The following is a 23,406-nucleotide window of genomic DNA, read 5'->3' on the forward strand; positions in this document are numbered from 1 at the left end:
AACTTATTACCAAGATTGAGAATGGTCAAATATAGTCGTCATCCTGGCTTTAAGGTGAGCAGAGGCCTGGTAATCAGCAATCAGTTTAAATGCATTTGTACCTTAATTAATGAAAGACAGGGGAAAAAAAGAGCTGCCTTAAAGGTATAGAGGATGATCTTTAATTTCCGGGTGGATCATCTAAATAAGTGGTACTCCTAGTTGTCAATCATTCTGGTGATATGTTTACGTAAGGTTGTCCTATGCTCATTCCATAAGCCATTTTTTTTTTTTTTGCAAATGCTACTTTTAGGCGTATATGCGTGGTGAGCTACAGTTTCAGAGAGTCACTGAAGCTCACCTTTCTCACCAGCATTCTTTGAAAGGACATTTCATAGAAAAAGTGTCTACGAAATGTATGAGAAAAAAACAAAGACCTCAGAAGAGGCAGATGTATCCTGGAATGCTTTAAGCAGAGAGCTCTCCTCTCAAGGTATTATTGGATTTGCTGTCACAGAGGCCTGCTGTCGCCATAAGCTGCTGCTACTCAACGGCGGCAATTAATAACAAAGATAGACTGGCACTTTGCAGTGGAGGAGGAGTTATGTGACCTAAGAAGGAAAAAGTAGTGACCATCTGTCCGAACGGTCAGTTAACTGAGTTTACTAAGTCCACTGTATAGCCCCCACTTTTCATAGTGATTGCATGAGCTATGAGAACAGCAACTTTTAAAAAGACCATGCACAAGGAGAAATGGGCTCGTGCATGCTCTCGCAGGTGCAGAGGGTGGTTCTTTTAAAAATGTGTGAAAATCTCCACAATACCTTTAGGCATACCCGGACTGGCCATAGCAGGAACTGGGAGTATTCCCAAAATGCCAGCCTGAGATGGCCTGCTGGTCTGCATCTCTCTCTCTCTCTCTCTCTCTCTCTCTCTCTCTTTCTCTCTCTCTCTCTCTCTCTCTCTCTCTCTCTCTCTCTCTCTCTCTCTCTCTCTTTTTTTTTTAAATGTTTTATTAAGTCTGCTATTGCAGCAGCAGCATGTCTATCAGAGAGGCAGTGAGGCTAACGTGTAAGGAGGTAAACACGATTGGTTTATTTTCATTAACAGACTGTGTCAACAACACAGACAGCAGCGTGCGGAAGGAAAGGGTGCTTTAAGTGTGCCTGTCAGATCAGCATACCTGGACTGGCTAGATCAAGTGGTAAGTCACCCGTCCTGAAAGCAGGTAGCCTGGGTTTGTAGAGTTAATTTCGATGCTCTGTATTTGTGACAGTGTAATGACAATAAAACGCTTAAACAAAATAATAATAATTATAAAAAGTAAATTTAATGAACAAAGGGCAGCCCAACATGCACTGGGAACAGGTCTGATTTACTGTCATGTTGGATTTTTGATTCCTGATTCTCTTACCTGTGAATGTTACATTAAAACTAAAACAACTCACCTCTGCCTCCCTTTCTCAGCATTTGGGTCCTCAAAACTTCAACCAAACCCTGACAGAAGGAACCAGCCAACATGGATCCAGCAGAGCCACCAAAGTATTTTTTTCAAAACTCCTAATAGAAACAATAGACCACCTTTCCACTATCACTCCACCTATGCAGTGAGTGGGAACTGCAGAAGAAGTACTGAAAAGACTTCAAATGTAGAACTCCAAACCTTCTTCCTTCATGCAGGTTACATAGCCTTAGCTGAGTGGAACATAAAGGATGCCTTTTCTCAGCCACTCTATAGACCTTCACCACCCAAACCATCACTCTGTCACGTTCCAACTCGGCAGCCAATCACCTCCAACCCTGTTCCTCCACCATCTCCAGCTGTTGGTCCTCCCCTGCCATCTGCTTCCTCCAGGCGTAAGCACCGCAGCTCGGGGAAGAAGGCAACTCCCTCTGCGGTAGGTCAACCTGACGCTCCTACTCCCTCTCCAGCGGATCAGCCTGACACCTCCACCTCCTCTCTGCTGGGTCAGCCTGACACAGCCACTCCCATGGGTCAGCCTGCTGCTAGCCTTAGTTCACCTCCAAACAGGTCAGTTTTCCCTATAGTCTCATATGTCACCTCTATGACCAGCAGCTAGCCTCACAAAAAACACACACCCCGCAGTCAGAGCTCCACATCTCGAGGAGTTTCAGTAATTTGACTTCTTTTATGGGGAAAGGGAAGACCTTTTCCCTTTCCTGCCTTCACCATCAGCTCCCTGCCAGCTACTAGTTCCCAAGCCAGAGCCCATTAGCTGGCCAGATCCTGAGCCAGAGCCCATTAGCTAGCCAGATCCCGAGCCAGAGCCCATTAGCTGGCCAGTCCCCGAGCAAGTGCCCTTTAGCAGGCCAGTTCTTGAGCCAGAGCCCTTTAGCAGGCCAGTTATGAGCCAGAGCCCTTTAGCATGCCATTCCCAGAATTAGAGCCTTTTAGGGGTCCAGAGCCCTTTAGCGGGCCAGTTTCAGAGCCAGAACCGCCTAGCATACCAGCACCCGAACTACAGCCTATTAGCGGTCCAGAGCTCATAATTGGTCCTGTCCCCGAGTTACTAGCCACTCAGCTAGCTCCAACCATCGTCCTAGCTCCACTTTCGGATCCTATTAGCATCCCCACTCCTCAGGTAGAACCCGTTATTGCCTCCACTCCTCGGACAGATTTACTTAGTGCTAATTCCTCAGACAGAACCTCTTTTTGAGCATGCTCTGCGTCGCCCAGAGACCTCTGAGCCACAGGATAAAATGAAGTTATGAAACAGAGCAGGGCAAGAGCTTCAAGACAGAGAAAGCTCCAAGGCCCCTCAGCAGGTATTCCCCACCTCCTTTTTGGGTCCCAAGCTGTGCAGCTCTGGGACCCCTCCTGGGTCCCAGAGCTGCACCCCCCACAGGGCACCTCGAGGGACATGTCGAAAGCCATCTCCAGATCCACAAAACACATCTGGACTGGTAAGGTGAACACCCACAAACCCTCGGGCACCCAATGAAGGGTATAGAGCGGGTCCAGTGTGCCGGACGAAATGCACATTGTTGCACATGTTTCTCCTGGATCCGAAGTTCTACTATAGGCCGAATCCTCCTCACCAGCACCCTGGAGTAGGCCTTACGGGGGAGGCTGAAGAGTGTAATATCTCTGTAATTGGAGTACACCCTCCGGTCCCCCTTTTTAATCGCATTAATTGTATTGATATATGTTAGAAAAAGATGGATAAAGGATGTGGCTGTAACATTTCTGAATACTGAGAGGTCTTTCTGATCCCTCCATTGTCTGAAGTAGCTTTGATGGCCCTTTAAAAACTAAACAAAGAGAAACAGAAATAATGTGTTTTCTGGTAGCAGGGCAGATTGTGGGAGATTATAAGTAAACTGATTTAACCAAACATTTACAGATTATTTTATTTTATTTACCTCATTATTTCTTTCTTTGGTATCACAGAGTGGTCCAAGTTGAAAACCACACACTCAAGCAAATTTATCAACAGAAACAATGCTGAGAAAGACAAATATTCAGCACTGGAACATACAATAAAGTAGAATTTAAAAAGTATGAGACATAATATTCACAAGAAAATTGAAATGAAAAAACCTCTCTCCTTCTTTTTGTCTCACAGCCTGACACATTTCTTTCACTTTTTAAGAGCATTTTTAATGCTTCTCTTAAGAAAACTAAACACTTCATAGGTAATGAAACGTCTTTAAAAAAAACTGAGAGAAAGTCTGGTTGTCTCCAATTTAAGCCTTTTTACGGTTCTCTTGAACGACTAACACATGATATCCTGCTTTTTCTCACTAAGGCTTTATTTATATTTGAGACATGAGATCATTCTCACCCATTAGTTTCTTTTAGATGAAAAGGGGAATTTTAAACTCTGCTTGCCAGAAGCTTCTCACACATGTCCTACAGTATATGTCAAATATGAAGGCATGAAGTTGCTAGGTAGAGCAAAAAAAATGTAAATATTTCTATTAATATACTAAACTTGCTTTAAGCTACTGTTTGCATGAAGGAATGGAAAAAAAATGTCTTCATTAACTTACCAGCAGCACATTGACTCTTTGCTATGAAAGCAGGAGGTTTTGAAGTTTCCTGGTCCGATGCTGAAAGTGTGAGTTGCCTCAGTGACAAACAATCATTGCTGCCCATCAACCTTTTAGGTTATTATGGTATGTGCTTAATACTTTTCTGTTGGTCACTTTGGTTCTGTTTCTAATTCAATTTTGTTTTTTTACAGCTCTGTCTCTGACCGGGGTCCCATACAAGGTTCTGTTCTGTGTGATTGTCAGTATTTTCACCTTATTGTGAAGCTTTTGGTTAAGTTTAACCCTTTGTTTCCCAGTTAGATCCCTCTTTCTTCATTTCTCTGGTAGGTGGTCATTTTCTATCAGTTTCTTTGTTTGGGTCCTGCAGCACTGCTCTGCATATATTTATTAGTTGATGTATAATTATTAGAAAATTGAAATGCAAACAGAAGTCACTTTACTTATCTGATCATTTTGCCAGTTAATAAAAAACATCAAAACAGGAACCTGATGCAGTGATGTCAGTTTTTATAAAAAGATGTTCTGATCTAAGTCTATATTGCTATATTGAAATAGAACCAAAGTGTGCTATTAATCTGTCACCAAAATATTCTCAGTGACAGAGGCACAAAATTTTTTTTTTTCCTTTGTCAAGAAACATGAAAACAGGAACTCAGTGCAGTGATGTCAGTGTTATAAAAATGTATTCTGATCTCAAGCTGAGGTAAAAACTTTGCTCCTATTTCAGACATCTGCATTTTCCTACAGACTGCATTTGCAGCTTGATGTGAAAGGAACAATATTTGACCAAAGCAGAACAACCCATCATTTTGCCTTAAGATCAGGATGGAGAACACCTTATTCAGTCTGCGGTGCTTAATGTGTAAGTAGATCCCTTTCTTTGTATGAAGGATTTAAATGAAGAGAAAATTCTGAAAAAAGAAGAACATTATTTGGTCATGCTGTCCTTTTTAAAACTTGCTCTAACTTCTCCACGTTGTTTAAAGAAATATCTAAAGAACTTTTCTCTTTCACTGATTTTCCTGCTGTGGTCGTCTCCTTTGTGCTTTAAATATTTAATAGTCATACTTTATTTCAGTAATACTAGATTTTATCACATATTTTTAGATCCAGTAGCGCTAATGTGGAGCAATGAAAGTGTTCTTGTACTCAGTGTCTTCCACTTATCTGAGACCTGGTGGTGGGGCAGACTTCCCTCTATCAGACACCTTCAGCTCCTCTGAGGGAAACCTGAGGCGTTTCAGGGCCAATCAAGAAACATCGTCCCTCCAGGGTGTCCTGGGTCTCCTCCTGGTATAACATGCCTGGAACACCTCCTGAGGGAGACGTCCAGAGGGCATCTGAAACAGATGCCCAAGCCACCATAGCTGCAGAGCTCCTCACTTTATCTCTAAGGGAGGGCCTGGCCACCATGTGGAGAGAACTCATTTCAGCTGCTTTGATCTGGATTTTGATCTGCTGGTCATGATCCAGATTTCATGACAATAGATCAGGGTAGGAAAGTAAACTGATCTCTGAATCTGGAGCTGTACCTTTTGGCTCAGCCTCACCGTCCGTCTGTGAATATTTACTAGCGGTGGAGGACGTCTCTATATTTTCTACAGTCAGACACAGAGTCCAGAAGTGGAGTTTATAAAGTGGAGTTTGAACTTATCAGATATGAAAACATCTGACTACCCGATTCTAATCAGAAAAAAATATTTCAATGTTAACTTTATTAGCATATTTGTATTTATCAATCTTACAACAGAGTAATTTATAGGTTTCATGGTGGAAAAATAATATTGCTAAACTGAATCTCTTTAAATTTTAAACTATTATTAACTTTCAACTCTTTTCCAGTGTTGAACACTCTCCTCTGCTGCGGACTAACTCAAGGTGACTTCAGCTTTAAATCTTTATCATAACTATACTCTGTATTTTTTCTTTTTTCATGATTTTAATTTCAGGTGTTAATATCATTATAAACCAGAACAGATGTGAACTAAATGCTGGTTCTACTGTAGATGCTGTGCTGACAATTCAGCCCAACTGGTCAACATTTTATAGAGGAGAGTCTGTTACTTTCATCTGTGACATGAATGAAGGAAAAGAAACTGACTGGGATTACAGAATAATATGGAATGGTGGAGAACATAACATCAACAGTTCAAAAAGCTACACATTTAATCTTGACTATACAGATTACAGTGGTGAATATAAGTGTTGTGGTTACAGAAGGAACTCACATCTACCTAAGTGGAGTAATACTATCTACATGATTGTTTCAGGTAAGATCCAGTATTTAAAAACACAACTTAATTTATAATAATAATAATAATAATAATAATAATAATAATAATTATTATTATTATTATTATTATTATTATTATTATTATTATTAGTTCAGAAAAATAACAGAAAAAAAAGAAATGGCCCTTGGTTATCTGTAGGAATATAATCAAGTTTAACATGAGAAATAAAGGAATTATTAAGAACTAATGTCATGGTCTTGGTTCTGTTGTGCTTTACTTTGCTCCTTCTTTTCTAGTTTTATTGGTGTAATTCCTATTTTGTTGTAATTTCTAGATTTATGTTAGTTCTCAGGTTTTTCTGTGTTGTCCTATTTTTCCCTCTTGTGTGTGTTCCTTTCCCCTTGGCTTCCTCGTTGTCTCCTCTCACACCTGCTCCTTGCCAGCTCGTTAGCCCTGCCTTTGTCTCAGTCAGCTACATATTGGCTCTGTTCGAAAACCTAGGACGCATCCTTAGAAGACCGGATTCGAAGGCCGATTACGTCATAGCGCGGCGCCGAGGTCTGGTCGGATTCCAAGAGTCCTCGTTATGCGGCCTTAAAATGCGTCCTTCTTTTTGCCCGATTTGAAGGACGGGTCTGATGTATCCTCGGTATTCTTGGATATCCCAGGATTCATTGCGAGACCAAGCAAGCTGTGATCAGAGGAAAGGTTACTTGGCGCCGAACAGTGGTGAAAATTGGAAGTTCAGTTTAATATAATACAACTCTGTGAATAGTTCCGTCTGAAATGAATGAAAATAGTTGTTTTAATGGTTACTGAGTCAGATATGTGGCGGTAATGTTTGGTTTATCTAAAGGTTTTTATCTGTTACTGTGTAAATGAGTTTGGCTGTAATTTAAGGACAGATTCTAATATATCTGCAGGGTGGGGACTATAAATCTGATAGGATTTTTATCTTTTTATTGCTATTTTTCACAATATGCTTAACTTCGTATTTTTTGTTGTTGAATATTAGAGATTTTGCAGATATATTTTTTTATAAATATATTGTTTAGATTTACTTATATCTTTCTATCCCTTTTATAGAATAGAATAGAAAATCCCTTTATTTTCCCACATTGGGAAAATTTACAGCAGCAGAAAGATTATTGAAAATGGTCACACAAATGTGGACCTTAGAAAAATGTATGAGAATAACATAATAGGGAAGAGTTCAAATATAAACAATAAAATACTGTAAAGTGTTTTAACAATGTAAAACTGGGGAATTAATAACCAATATGCAGCTATGGACATTTTTACAGTAATGGATATTTGAAAATAGCAGCAGCATCAGAGATGTGCAAAATGACAGCAGCAGGTTATTTAACTGACTAAGGTTTCTATCATTACATTTGATTTTATTTGTTCCTGCTCCCGGCTGTTGGAACATTTATTCCACTCTGGATTCTTGTGAGTGTAGTCTTTGTTCACTTCACAATAAAAAATAAATAAATAAACAGTTTTGAAAACTTCTGTAGTCTGTTGTGCAAAAATAATGTCCTGCAGATAATGAATAGATGGTTAACTAGAACTGGAGTTATAGTTAATTATTATCCTATTCAACATCGAAGGCAAAATCAATTTAGTGTTCTTAGGTGGATAATTATAGCCCTGAATTATCTACTTACCGGTTGTTGATCCTCAACTGGAGGGTTCCGGGACCGGCTGTTAAAATCCAGGTATCCACCAGTCTAGTGGCCCCGGTTAAGTTATCAGCAAAGCTATTAAATTATCAATAAAGAACCTTCTATCTCTGTTTATTCGCACTATTACCAAAAGGGATTGGGTTTGCGCTGAGTGATAAACCCTCCGTTATATGAATGACCAAAACCACTACAGATTAACCAATGATGTCTTTATTCTAATAATTCAGGATTACAGAAATCTAACATCTATGCAAACACTACACACTACTAGAAAAATAAACACGAGGTAGATTAAATGACTAGTTCAAAAGAAAAATCGAAAATAAAGAATTAAACGAGATAGAAACAACGAAATAAAACTATTACTGGCGTCTGAAATTGTCCAAAATATGCCAGATATTAATACATTCACTAATGTCCGCTAGCAGCAGGTATAGTGCAATTGATCAGTGTAAACTAATACATCCAACTTAAAATCAGCAATTGATTAAATGCATTAACAAAGCAGCAGGTGTAATGATTACAGTGCAATCGATCATGAACATTAATACATCCAGCTTAGTATTGGTAAATTATTGAACATGTATTAACAATAGCAGCGTTCAGCAAAAAACCCTTTTTGCCTGGCAATGTAGTGATGTGTGTGAATGGTTGTGGCTAAATGGGGACCACCCCCCTTTGTTCTCCACGCGGTGAGGGGAACAAAGAGAAATGGGCGGGGGCAACCTGTAATCAAGATGGCGGCGACCACGGGGACCTCACGTGGCTGAATGTGATAACTTTATCTCTATCTCAAAGCAGAAACAACGAAGAGGACAGGAAAAGCCAAGAAAGAAAGTAAAGGAGCACACACTTATTTTAACCAAATAAACAAATCCTTAATCAGCACAGATAAAAAAAGAACATCAGCATTAATTCAAAACCCTAAACTGCCTTTCTCTCGCCTGAGCACAGCAATCCTGATGCATCAAAAGGAAAGTAAATTGATTTTACTGTGAGATGCGTCGTCGAGGGAGGTTGGCGTTTCCATGGCAACCGCAGATTGGTTTCTGTCGGGCAGAGGTTCTCTGCCACCGGTCCGCCCCTCGGGAAAGTTCAGTCAGCTCGGGCCGCAGCAGAGGGGTTGATCTGCTCACGAGTTGGAAAGGAGGGATTTTAGGAGGTGATCTTAGGAGGTGGTCGGCTATAGAGCGTCCTCTCAGCCGATTCGTCCAAGGAAGGGGAGAACGCAACTCCGCGGTCAGCCTCAAAGGCTTCTGTCTCCCAGTCAGCGCAGCCGCTATGCACGATGGAACACTGCGATCCGTGACTTTTGACGCAGGAAAACGAAAGCTACTTCCAGTCAGCTTTCTTCTTGTATTTCTTGTATATCTTGTATGGGGCGACAGTGGCGTTGGATGTAGGAGTTTGCCCTGTAATCGAAGGATTGACGGTTCAAGCCCCGACTCCGACTTTCATTGTCGTTGTGTCCTTGGGCAAGACACTTCACCTGCATTGTCTACTGATGGTGGTCAGAGGGCCCGGTGGCGCCAGTGTACGGCAGCCTCGCTTCTGTCAGTGAGCCCCAGGGCAGCTGTGGCTACAATGTAGCTTGCCACTATCAGTGTGTGAGTGTGTGTGTGAATGGGTGAATGAATGTAGTGTAAAGCGCTTTGGTCAGGTCTCCTAACTTGAATAAAGGCGCTATATAAGTACATGCCATTTACCATTTACCATTTATTTCACGTGAAAGGGGGCCTCTCCTGACGGGCTGCAAACCCACGGAAAAAGAGGAAGAAAGTCTTCTCGAGCCGGCTTTTAAACCATGTGTGACACGGGAGCACTTCCTGTGGAAGTAACGGCTGATTTGTCTGTGCCATGAGTGACATGGTGGAACTTCCTGTTGGAGTATTCGGCTGATTGGTCCATTTGAGGTGGCCGCCTCCCGCAGTGGGCCAGGTCTTCTTTGTTCTTGTTTTGGAGGGAATCCTTTGTTCTCCCTTGTGGAGAAGAGAAGGGGGATGGGTTCCAGGTGGCTAACAAGCAGGGATGGTTTCAGATGGATCACCCCACTGATTTAGCTCCATTTTGGCAATATATCCCAACATTCCATTCTGGATTCTTGTGAGTGTAGTCTTTGTTCACTTCACAATAAAAAATAAATAAATAAACAGTTTTGAAAACTTCTGTAGTCATTCTTTTCCTGTTTTGTGTGTCAACGTTTACGGTTGCTAAGCAACAGAGCATACGGCGGTAAAACCCGCCGAAGGGTAGACCTGGTCGAATTCACAGCCTAAACTCTTCCGGTCTCCTCATTTTCAAGGACTTCGAAGGATCCAGTCTAGGTAGATCGCGTCCTTGGAGGACACGTCCTAGGTGTTCGAAAAGAGCCTAGGTAGACCGGTTCCTTGGAGAATGCAGGCCAGGATTTCGAACAGAGCGGCTGTTTTTGTCCTACCTTGTTTCTCCCTGGCTACTCATGATTATTTTCCCCTTATGTCTCCATGGTTCTGGTTGGGTTTACATTATTAGTTGGTTTTTTGGATTCCTGCCTTTGTTTACTGTTTTTTCCCATTAAACTGCAAAAAATGTCCTCAGCCTCTCTGCCTCTGCATCTGGGTCCTACAAACTCAACCAAACCCTGACAACTAAGAATGTACTTTTTATAATGAATAAAACAATAACAAACTACTTCACTAATTCATGTTACCTATTTTGAAAAATAATAAATTATAATAATTGTATAATTTTAATATTTTTATAACAAGAAATTCATATTTCAGTATGAATTTTATATGTCTATTGTATAAAATCAACTTCTTTTCTGTTTATCATATCAGCACATAAACCCAGAGCCAAACTGACAGCAGGTCCATCAACCATACCAGTAGGGGGAAGTGTGACAATGAACTGTAATGTAGAGCCCTCTGCTGGATGGATGTACAGATGGTTCAGAAGGACCTCAGACACCCCTGGAGTTGAAGTCGGAACAAATAATGAGGAAAACAGAGAAATCACTGTGAGACAAGGAGGAATCTACAGTTGTTATGGAGTGAGAGGAAACCCAGACTTCAACACACATCCAAGCTCTTGGATCAATGTTGTGATAACCTGTGAGTTTGTTAAAGAAAACTATGAGCAACTAAATCTACTAAATCAAATCTTCTCAACTAATTTGGCTAATTTTGTTCAAATTTGATGTAAACAGTTTCCAACAAGGTTGTTGTGACTCAAAAACCAAACTGCTCTCAGATGTTCAGTGGTGAGACGATCACTCTGACATGTGAGGTCCAGGGAGGAGAAAGCACTGAGTGGACGTATGAATGGAGGAGATCTGGTTCTGTTATACACAGCACACCCAGTAAAGACTGGACTTTTAATGTTTCTGAGTCCAGCAGTGGAAAATACACATGTCAGTGTAGAAGCAGAGATGACTGGTATTCTTCAACAGAGTGGAGTGAATCAATCATCCTGTCAGTATCTGGTAAGTCAGGTTTGTTTTGATCTAAGAGGCTGAAGCCAAACTAACCTAAACAGCTGTTTGCTGAAGGGGGAGGTTGGACAACTGGACAAGGTAACAGATTTGACCTTTAAAAAAGGGCTTTTGCAAAAACACAACTAAGATTATGTACATATATGTACATATATCTTAGGCTGGACTTATTACAAAAAAACAAACAAAAAAAACAAAAAAAAAAACAGATGTATATTGCTTAATATCTAAAGAATTAAATCTATTTCAGGCAACCTGATTTTAGGTAAAAATTTTCACAAAACTTAATAACTGAGTTTGGCTCCCTTGTCACTAACAACTAACATTATTAATATGTTATTGTCTATACTTTAACTTATTGATCCTAATACCGGATTTTTTGTAGATGTTCTGCAGATGTATGTCTATGTTTCTGCTTAAAGTAATTTATCTAAATATTTTAATTGGATCTGATGATAAAATCATTAAATTCTTCGTAATGTTTTATTTCCAGGACCGTCATCCAGCCCTTATAATCCTCTATTTCCTGTGCTGCTGATTGTGGGATCAGTTAGTGGAATCATTGTAATTATCATTTTGGCCTTGCTGTGGCGCTCTAGACACCCCAATGGTGAGATATTTTTCTTCTCATTCCATGTTAGATTGCTTCTTATTTTTAAATACATTATTATTTAGCCAACGATTGATGTATTCAATTTGAAATTGATGTAAATGAATGTAACGTTAATGTGAATGTTTCTTTTTTTATCCTCCACAGATCGATGCTGCATCAGGTCAGTTTTTTTTTTTTTTTCTCATCTTGAACTTTTACTCCTAATCTTTTTATTCATCTGCAAATTTATTTCACACTAACATTTTCAGGTTATTCCAGTCAGGAAGCAGCAATCAGAGCTCCAGCACCAATTATGAAATGAATCAGATGGAAAATCATATTTACATCTCTTTGCAACACGGTTGGTCACAGAATAACATCAGTATTATTCTTAAATATGATTAGCTTGAGTCAAATCTTCCTTTATATTGACTATTTCAGAAATAAATTATTTTATATTAAGCTTTAAACATTATAAACTGAATTGCTTATGTCTTATAAAAAACAGATAATACCAGAGTTAAAGGACTCTGGTATTATCTTAAAGAACAGTCAAATCTTTGCTGTGCTGAATTTCATCATTCTGTCATAATCGATCAAGGAATATTCTGGTTATGCTGTGCAACATAAAAAAATACATTTATATCATAACCATGAGCTTCTTTAATTTAAATATATTTTCTTATTTTCTAGCGACCACTTCAGTCTATGAGACGATCCAAACCCGCAGAGCCACTGGAGGAGGTAAAGTCTATATTTTAATATCGAGCTGCAGTTGATTAAGAAGATGGATTATAAGTAGCTGAGATTAAATCCCAAAATATTTTAAATTCAGATAAACCCTAAGCTTTAATTTAACTGAAATGGAAACAATTAAAAATTATTAGATAATAAATACATTTTCAGGAGTTTAATTTATGTTTTCAATGTATTTGTTTCACTGTTTTCACAGAGAGGCCTCATCATGCAGAGGAAAATAGTGATTACGCTAATGTGAACCCAGAGAATTACAGAGCAAGATGAAGGTCAGTTAATCATTTCCTTTGCTCACACCCGCAGTGGTGTGATTCATCTCTGCAGTGAAAATGTCCCTTTCACATTTAGAGATTTGTCTTAAAATGTTACTTCTTAGTCTTCTTTGACAAATATCATTAGGGAAATCTTTCAATTAGTTTGTTAAATGTATGCTCTTTCTTTGCAGGTTATTGGAGTCCTCCATCAACAGATGATCTTGTTTGTTCTATGACCAGCAATAGCTATTAATAACACTGGTGCCAAATAGGCTTTAAGCTTTGCTAATAGATTGTGTCATAATTAAACGTATTATAGAAATAATCAGTTTTATTTAAAATTCACTTTATCGTATTTTCACGACCATAAGGCGCACCGTACTAAAAGGCGCAGTCTCAGTTATGTGTGCCATTACTGTATTTAACACACACATAAGGCGCACCAGATTATAGGGCGCGGGTTTTATATACAGGTACATATCCTTATGTGGGGGTCTGAGTGGGTCCGACAGAACTAATATTAGAAAGCAGGATGGTAATCTGGATGAACTGACTTGAATGATTAAGTTTTCAGGTGGACTTTCTCACTTAAAACATATTAAAACTACTTTATTCCCACTGACCTAAACAATATGTTAGCTGTCTGTAAATACAAGATGACTTGTTCTGCCAAAACTGAACCGTGCTGAGTCCTACTGTTGCACTAATGCTTGATTTAGAGAGGTTCATTTGTGTCTGGAACGTCCAGTTCAGTTGTATTCCATTTACACTCAACACTTATCTTGGTTAACATGCTCTGACCATTCTTGGCATGGTTTCAAAAGGACAGTGTAATTGGGGCTAATGGGGGATCCTGTCAGGATTTGGTGTTTGATTGTAGGACTCAAATGCAGAAGCAGGTAGGTAGAGGTGAATTTAGGTGGGTTTAATGATGTTCACAGGAACTGAGGCAGGAATCAAAAATCCAACAGAAAATAACGAACGCACCAGAACCAAGGAGACATCAGGGGAAAACCAAATCTCTAGGAGCCAAGGAGAGACGAGGAAAGCAGACAGACGTTAGACGAGGATCCAGCAAACAGGAACTGAAGAGGGAGGCTTTTAAAGGGGACAGAAACAAAGAGAGGGCTAATGAGGGGATTGAAAACAGGTGAGGGCAGAACAGAAAACAGAGCTAGGGAAAGAGGACACAAGGGGGCAGCAGAGGACAACAAATGGAAAACCAAGAAAACAGGAACTAACAAACCAAGACTGTGACAGATCCCAGGCAGTCCAAACCCAGACTAGAGATGCTGGAGCTGGATGTTGTAATCCACAACATCTAGTAGGAGGAGGAGAGATGGTGAACCCTGGTCTGCAGTCATAAGTAGATCATTCATGATGTGGACGAGGGCTATATCCATGCTCTCTGCTGCTTGAAAACCAGACTGAACTTTGTTGGTATATATTAAGAATGTGATGCTGATTTTTGAGTTGGCCTACAACAACTTCTTGTAGGACTTCGAACAGAAATGGCAGGTTTGAGGGGGGTCTGTGATGAGCAAAAATTTGTGGTCGAATGAGGGCTTTTTCAAATGGGGGGAATAGGTTCCCCCAGCTCTTTTAGGAGCTGGGGGAACCTGACCAGATTAGAGTTACTGGCTCAGGATTGCTGTGATCAGTTGACTATATGCTTAATATTGTAGGCATATGGATGGTCTCCTGCACTGTATGATTTTCTCCACCTCTCTCTAAGAGATGCTTTAGAAGACAGAAAATGTGTTTAATGTGGTGACTGATTTTAGAGGAAGTGGCAGTGAAGTTGAACCAGACTGAAGCCACCCCTGGTTGGTAAAAAACTCCATGAACCCATTGCACTGATCTGTACTGGTGTCAGCATGTGCATGTGTAGATGGTTAAGAAGTGAATTGATTGGTACGAACAACTGTTTTTAAATTGCTGATAGTTTGAGATGTTATGAGAAAATATTGGGACCTGGCTGTGTTGGGTGCTTTGTTGTATGATTGGTGGTTGGTAAATTTCAATCAGCGATCCTGTGAAGACTAGAATTATAGTGGTCAGCATTAGGGCTGGGTACCGAACTTCGGTTCTTTTATAGTACCGACCGAAATGCCTCGTTTCTACAGAGTATCGAAACATGCCTCGTCTTTCGGGTACCAAGTTTCGGTGATTGGCTGTAACACTTAACGTGATTGCGTCATCTAGGAAAAATACACAGGTGGTCACGCCTACAGCCAGGGTTTATGTGTATCTGTTGTGAACTGGTTGCGAGCATCGTGGAACTCCTTTAAAATGCCCCCCAGGTCAAAAGTGCGGCTTCACTTTATTAAGACTGATGCTAATAGTGCGCAATGCAATACATCGTGCACGGAAACAATTTAAGAGCAGAAAGTTGCTCTGTGTTTGACTGCAAGAAGAGCGGACCGCAGCCGGCGCGACCATCCTCCTCTCAGCAGCCCGTGGGCGGTGCAAAGCCAGAGCGGAGTGAATCATGCTGCTTTCAAACTGGACGCAGCAGGAGCAGCAAAATCGCGTCTGCTGTTTTAATTTTTGCTGCTTGTACCAGCTTCTGACACGCGGCTGAAGAAGCTTTGCTGCTCTGGCTGCGCGGTCGAAAAGTGGCTCTGACGCGCGTTGGGCGGAGCTACTCTATACTTTCTTTGCCTTGCAGCTATATTTGCTGTGATCAGTGGGAATAAAGTAGTTTTATTATGTTTTTAAGTGGGAAAATCCACCTGAAAACTTAATCAGTGCAGTCAGTTCATCCTGCCTTCCAATATTTCTGTCGGAGCTGCTCAGACCCCCACATACCAGCGGTGCGCTGTCAGTAGGATCCCATTCAATGGACTTGTTTGTCAGACATGGTAATTTTTCTAAAGGAAAACTGCTAAGTAAAAAGGTCCTCACAATGTAACAGTGAATATTAGACACTGAAATTTTTTTTTTATGTAAGAGGAAAAATGTAAATGGAAAAATCTGAGCTTAAAATAAAACTCAAGATTTGTACTTTTTTATGTTGTGTAATTTTCTTTTTCTTCGAATTGATATTATAAAACTGGTATCGAAAAAAGTATCGTTCAGGAACCGGTATCGAAATGAAGGTATCGGTATTGGTACTGGAACCGAAAATTTTTGAACAATACCCAGCCCTAGTCAGCATAGCCATTAACTGATAGAAACTGTGTGACCAGTGATGCTTGCTGTAAGTCATAGCTTAAGACTGAAACAGATTTTAGGTTTCCTCTTGTGGTATAGGACCTGCAAGGAACAGATCCAGGGAGACAACCTTATGGTCAGAAAAGCACAAGTCATAGACTTTAATTTGGGTGATGTGGGCAGAGTTATCACTAAATCAATAGTTTGGCCTTGTGGATGTGTGGGTACTTTGACATGTGTGAGATGTAAGCAGTCAAGGAGGTCAAGGAACTCAGAAGCTGACTGCAAGTTAAATCTAATAATGATTAAGCATTTTATATTTCTTCTTACGATAAATATTATATCTATATCTTTGATTTATAGCTACATTGCTAAAAATCTTTCGAAAAAGTACGTTACAATTTGTGATCTTACATTTTATAAGTTGATGTTTCATACAGTTGAAGTTTTGCAGGATTCCTGTTAAATAAAATCAAAGATAAGAAAATACAATCTCTGTTCCTGCTTATAAAGGGGCACTTGGAGCTTTTAAACTGTTGCTAATGTATCTTTGCATTAAATACAATAATTTGGTATAGTAATAGTGGTGCCAGTCTTAAACAGAATGTAAGTTTATGTACTCGGTGTGTAAAACATCACTGAGGGAGTAAGTGTCAAATCATAAATTTTGATGTTATTCAGGGGTTGCTATGGTGTTTGAAAGCTGTGGAGTCTCAACCAGAAAGCAAAGGAGCTAGGATTTCTTTCAAAAGGCTCATCTTAGAAATCTCCATATACAATAACTATATTTACTTTTTCCTAATGTCTTAATCAAGTTTAGATTCACATGAAGCTTAGGCTCAAATTCAAGCTGAAAGGCCATTACCTGTAATCTCCTTATCATAAGCCTCTTCTTACATATGAACCAATCACTGTCCAGGCCATCCTTACTTTATTGATAAGCAAGATCTTTCCTCCCCTTCATTCCAGTAGCCTTCAAATGGCTTCCTTCTTTCCTCAACCTCAGTTCCAACACCAGTGTTAAAAAGTCATTGCTAACCTAGATCTACCAGTACGATTGCATGCAGCCTTACTGTCTTCTGGCGAGTTCTGAGGGAAAAATCATTCATTTATTTTGTCAATAAAATTTTCTAATTGCTGCTTTTTCTCTGTGTGATTCTCTTTAGGTTTAAATACACTCAGTTTGACACAAGATGTTTTGAAATGTAAAAACTAACAGATCTTTTGATCTGCCCATGGTAGCTAAAAATTCAGACTTTTACTTCTTAGAAAGCTTAGAACTTTTAAGTAATGGCCTCTATGCACAAATCCACTACTTCTTGAACACAGGGCTTCTCTTTTGTTTCCTGTCTTTTTCTACTGGATGAACTGATTAACACCTGGATTAATCATTTCATCCTGTAACGAAGGACAGGAAACGAAAGAGCTGCTTTAGGTTCAGGAAGTAATTGGGTTGTGCATCGAGCCCGTTAATAATCTAAGGTTTATATATATATATTTATATATATATATATATATATATATATATATATATATATATATATATATATATATATATATATATATATACACCAGGGACTGGTTTTAGACAGAGGAAGTCAGATTTTACCTGTCTAAGACAGTGGTAGGATGATGGAAAAGTTCAGATAAAACTGCTGAGTCAACAGCATACTCTCAACGTCACTCGTGACATTACCAGATCTATCAGCGATCTGGAGATGAACATCGTGGATTTAGAACAACTCAGCGGATCCAAAGGAAATCGAGAGCACATTGAAGCTCTCAAAACTAAATGGCTAGCTCTAACCTGCTGGAGTCTAAAGTCCAAGGCGTATTGGTCAGATCTCGGATCCAGAACATCACAGAGATGGATGCTCCCTCTAGCTTTTTTTTCAGCCTGGAGAGGGAGCAGGGTCTGAGGAAGCTGATCCACTCTTTGCTGTCAGACACAGGGCAACAACTGAGCGAACCGCATAACAGCTGTGGCACAAGTTCTCTGTTTTAGACCCACCATCCAATTTACACATAAAAATACAATCGGAGTTGGTAAACTTCTTCTGGAGCGGTCGACATTGGGTGCCATAGTCTGTCCTGTTTTTACCAAGAGAGGAGGGGGGCAGGGCCTTGTCCACCTGGCCGCTAGAACAGCCACTTTTCATTTACAGTTCCTTCAGAAGTTCCTGACAGGAAACCCTGTGTGGAGGGATGTGGCCAGCTGCATTCTCAGACGTGTAAACTTTCTGGGGATGGAATCTGCTCTGTTTTTAACAGACTTAAGTCTCTTAAAGATAAGAGGGTTGCCTCAATTTTATCAAAGTGTTTTTTTTTTTAATCATGTGCTTTTTTAAAGTTGCACAGATCCAAAACGCATAACTCTCTCGATTGGCTTTTAGAAGAACCGCTGGTGTGTGGAGCAAGGCTGGACTTCCACGACAGCTCCGTGCTGGGCCGTCCTGAAACGCTGTCCAGGTTGGGAGCGGTGATCCTGCGGCATCTGGTGCGGGTCGCCTTTCTGGAACAGCTACAAGAGCGGATGACAGCTGGATAGAGACTGCTCCAACATATGCATGTCGCAGAAAAGCGCCCGCCTGACCCAAATGACCCATTCCCGGACGTGTCTATGGATCCGGACTTTGAGGAGGACAGCGGTCCTCTGCTACAAATCCCAAGGATGGATTTGTGCAAGACGGACCCATAAACATTGTACAAAGGTTGTACAAAATCCTAAACAAGAGAACTCTCCACAATAGAGTGATAAGTGTGTGGCCTGGCAAATTCAGAGGACAAAAACCTCAGTGGAGCCTCCTATAAGAAAAAACAGACTGGTGACCTTCAGTGGAGGATAGGCTACTTCACGGTGCCACCGCTTCAAATTCGTTTTTATCAGTTATCAGTCCTGGGGTTTGAAATTAGTGTCCTGTTTGCAGATTGCCTGAGAGTGTGTGTGTTCACGTTTTTATGGATTGTGTACGACTGACAGGTTTTTAAAATTTTTAAAGAAGCGTTTTTAGCCTTAGTGTGGTGTTACCATTCTGTTTTTATCAACGGTGTGCATTACAGTCGAACCACTGCTTTCAAATCCTGGATTTTAAATTATTTAATCTCTGAAGCCAAAATGGCTATCTACCTGACTCGAAGTGAGAAAATGCAGGAAGGACCTCAGCTTGATGCGGTGGCTCTGTGGAAGTGTAACATCAAGGCCAGGTTGAGGTTGGAGTTTTGCTTCCACAGAGCCACTGGGGATTTGAAGGGTTTTTTACAACTGTGGGGTTTTAATAGCGTTTTGTGCACCATTTCTATTGATTAAGAACTTAAATATAACAAGCTGCTGTAATAATGTATTGTTGACCTGAGTTTTTTTAACTGTTTGTTGTTAAATCATTGTTCAATAAATGTTTTGTTAAAAAAAAAAAGAAAATCTTTTTCTTCTTCTTGTGTTTTATGTCGGTTGGCAAACAACTTTTTGGTGCATTACCGCCACCAACTGAAAAGGAGTGTGGATCGAGAAAGAACTAATTCAATATTCTATTACTACAATAGTAAACTAAAGAACTAAACTAAAAAAACTAAATCCTCTTAAACAAATGTCTTTTTAAGAAATTTTAATAATGAAGAAAAACCCTTAGATTTAGAATCCAAGTTTAAAAGGTGTTTTAAGTGTACCTTTAATTTACTGACTTGTAAACTGTTTATCAATTTTGTTCTCTTATTTATATATTTAGTACAAAACCATATGACGTGCTCCACTGTTTCTTCTTGAAAACAAAAATGTCCTCTGAGATCGACCAGCCAGGTGCTTTACATTTTGATTATGCGAGGCCAGGTCAGGTGCAGCCATGCTATAACCTGCCCCGCCCCCTTTACCCACAAACTTATAAGCTGTTACTGCTCAAAAACCTGAGCAAGAATCAGAACTGTATGTGCAGAGAGGAAGGTGAAGCAGCATGGAGCTCTAGTTTTAGTCTGTCTCTGACTGAGAACAAAGACATCAAGCTGAGATGTGTTATATATACAGTAGAAGTATAACAAAATATATATTTACTGCCCCACAATGTTTGGGGAATTCATGTGTGGCATTGGCAGGAATAAGTCAACAGAATAAAAAAAAAGTCACTCACTCTAATACTTTGTTGGACAGCCTTTAGCTTTGATTACGGCACGCATTCACTGTGGCATTATTTCGATAAGCTTCTGCAATGTCAAAAGATTTATTTCCATCCAGTGTTGCATTAATTTTTCACCAAGATCTTACATTGATGATGGCAGAGTCTGACCGTTGCACAAAGTCCTCTCTAGCACATCCCAAAGATTCTCAATGGGGTTAAGCTCTGGACTGTGGTGGCCAATCCATGTGTGAAAATGATGTGTCATGCTCCCTGAACCAGTCTTTCACAATTTGAGCCTGATGAATCCTGGCATTGACATCTTGGAATATGCCTGTGCCATCAGGGAAGAAAAAGTCCATTGATGGGATAACCTGGTCATTCAGTATATTCAGGTAATCAGTTGACCTCATTCTTTGAGCACATACTGTTGCTGAACCTAGAACTGACCAACTGCAGCAACCCCAGATCATAACACCGCCCCCACAGGCTTGTACAGTAGGCAGTAGGCATGGTGGGTGCATCACTTCACCTGCCTCTCTTCTTACCCTGATTCACCCATCACTCTGGAACAGGGTAAATCTGGACTCATCAGTCCACATGTACTTCTTCCATTGCTCCACAGTCCAATCTTTATGCTCCCTAGCAAATTGAAGCCTTTTTTTCCGGTAAGCCTCACTGATTAGTGGTTTTCTTACGGCTACACAGCTGTTCAGTCACAATCCCTTGAGTTCCCTTTGCATTGTGCGTGTGGAAATGCTCTTACTTTCAGTATTAAACATAGTCCTGAGTTCTACTGTTGTTTTTCTTCGATTTGATCTCACCACACGTTTAAGTGATCGCCGATCACGATCATTCAGGATTTTTTTCTAGCCAAGTTTCTTCCTTGAAGATGATGGGTCCCCACTATCCTTCCAGTTTTTAATAATGCGTTGGACAGTTCTTAACCCAATTTTAGTAGTTTCTGCAATCTCTTTAGAGGTTTTCTCTGCTTGATGCATACCAATGATTTGACCCTTCTCAAACAGTCTAACATCTTTTCCACGACCACGGGATGTGTCTTTCAACATGGTTGTTTAGGACATGAGAAGCAAGTCATTGCACCAGTTGGGGTTAAGTAACTTGTTGCCAGCTGAAAGATAATCACCCATGCAGTAATTATCCAATAGGAGGCTCGTGTATATATATATATATATATATATATATATATATATATATATATATATATATATATATATATATATATATATATATATATATATATATATATATATTTAAACACCTTTAAGTGACACTGTACAACAGAAATGAAAAATACAACATATAAAATGAAACGGTTTATATAAATACAGAAAATGTACACAGTAGGCTTGATGGGAAATAAAATACTTTATGAGCTGGTAAAAAAAATTAAAAATAGTTTAAACATCACTTAGATAATAGAATTGCTTGCATTTTCAAACTTTCGACAAGTTTAGTAGATTATACTGAGACTGGAAATAGGAGGCAAAACAGGCATCAAGCTGGTCCACTGATCTGTCTCTACTCAAGCACACCTGATTCAAATGATTGCTTTACCTCCTCGGAAGCCATCAAATGATGCAAAAGCCTGTTAATCACCTTTCCATTCAGGTCAGGTGTGTGGAGACAGGGAAACACCTAAATGATAGAGGACAAAACAATGATGTAATTCTCCCCCTTTGGAACAAACAGTTCCTCTCTAAACCAGAGGGTGGCAGCAGTGCTACTCTCAAGTGGAATGTCTAAATTAATCCGACACTTTAATTCATATGTTATCCATAAACGGACAAGACATATATTGCAATTAATTATTAATATCAATATACTATCTTTAAAGATAACAAATACTGAAATATTGCTCCTTTTTTATGTTTATAATTTGCTTCATGAGAGAAGAATGGATGTGATGTTAAATTATGTCACGTTTAATTATGTTTTTCTGCAGCCATCTTGTCTACATGGAAATAGCCCATTTACTGTGTATTTTATGCAAAAACATAAATAATTAATTTAGACAACATATATCTATTAATATTTGTGTAGAGTTCTCAGGAAGGGCTTCATGAAAACCCTGGACGTCTTTAGTCATTTCTTTGGATAACAAAATGCTGTTTACTATTTGTGCTGTATGTTAAAATGAATGAATTTGAATTCAGCACCTGCTTCCTCCAAAGGCCAGATTGTGCCATAGCTCAACATCGTGGCCTGTTTGGATTGGAAGACTCCTCATTTTGTGGGTGACAAATGCAGCTCCTGCCTTTTGCCCATTTGCAAGGAGAGGTCCATTGTATCCTGCGTAGCCTTCCATATCCCATGATTCATTATGAGTCCAAACAAGCCTGCAGCTCCGAACTCAGAGGTAAAAGGTAAATGGTGTCGAACAGTGGTAAATATTGTAAGTGCAGTTTAATATAATACAATTATGCAAATAGTTTCATCTTAAATGAATAAAAATAGTCCATTTTAAATGGTTATTTAGTCTGATATGTGGCAGGTAATGTTTGGTTTATTGAAAGGTGCATACGAGTCAAAGACATAAACCACATCACCATGGACTCTTAACAAGTTAGATCATCCTCAGTAACTTATGTTAGATTGAAACTAAACATTCTTTTTTGTCTTTTTTTAAGATGTTTTATAAAAAGGGCAGATCTTTATTTGATCATAAATTTTTAGCTCGACATCCAAGTTCATAGAATCTATAATTTAGATGAAATTGTTAAATTATACCTTCCAAACACCAGGCGTCATTTAGACCTTGGTTTTTAGGCTAAATCTGGTCGGTCCGTCATAGTCTTCAGTTTGAACAGAAACATTCATTAATACTTGGGCTGTTTGGTCTATGTAATTAAGTTGCACTTTAGTTCAAAAAGAGACATTGAAAAGTTGTTGAAAACATGTTTAATATCTGAAAATTTCGGCTTTTCACCTTTTACTTTACAACAAAATGTAGATGTTTTAATGTAAATCATTATGTCTTTTAAATGCATTTTCAAACAATAGTTGCTCAGAGGGCTGTCCATGTGCAAATAGGCTTGGCTGATATTAAAGGAAAGATTTGAATATCTCTGCAGTGTGAGGACTATAAATCTGATATCCCCAATGACAGTACAACTGCTGAAACTCATCAAAAA

At 39.5% G+C, this 23,406-nt stretch overlaps 1 protein-coding gene across 1 annotated transcript in view; it reads left to right on the forward strand.

Annotated features, from left to right (window-relative positions):
* LOC119783604 (sialoadhesin-like) overlaps positions 1 to 12,694 on the forward strand; it is a 44,245-nt gene extending 31,551 nt beyond the window's left edge. Inside the window, exons 3-6 of the mRNA XM_038285207.1 lie at positions 11,106 to 11,381; positions 11,884 to 12,000; positions 12,148 to 12,163; positions 12,676 to 12,694. Coding sequence (XP_038141135.1) covers positions 11,106 to 11,381; positions 11,884 to 12,000; positions 12,148 to 12,163; positions 12,676 to 12,694 — 428 coding nt within the window. The remainder of the gene's footprint in view (positions 1 to 11,105; positions 11,382 to 11,883; positions 12,001 to 12,147; positions 12,164 to 12,675) is intronic.
* The last annotated feature ends 10,712 nt before the right edge of the window (positions 12,695 to 23,406 follow it).

Source organism: Cyprinodon tularosa, unplaced genomic scaffold (genome assembly GCF_016077235.1).
Source record: "Cyprinodon tularosa strain WSP-4 unplaced genomic scaffold, ASM1607723v1 ctg1050, whole genome shotgun sequence".
In the NCBI taxonomy this organism is placed as follows: Eukaryota; Metazoa; Chordata; class Actinopteri; order Cyprinodontiformes; family Cyprinodontidae; genus Cyprinodon; species Cyprinodon tularosa.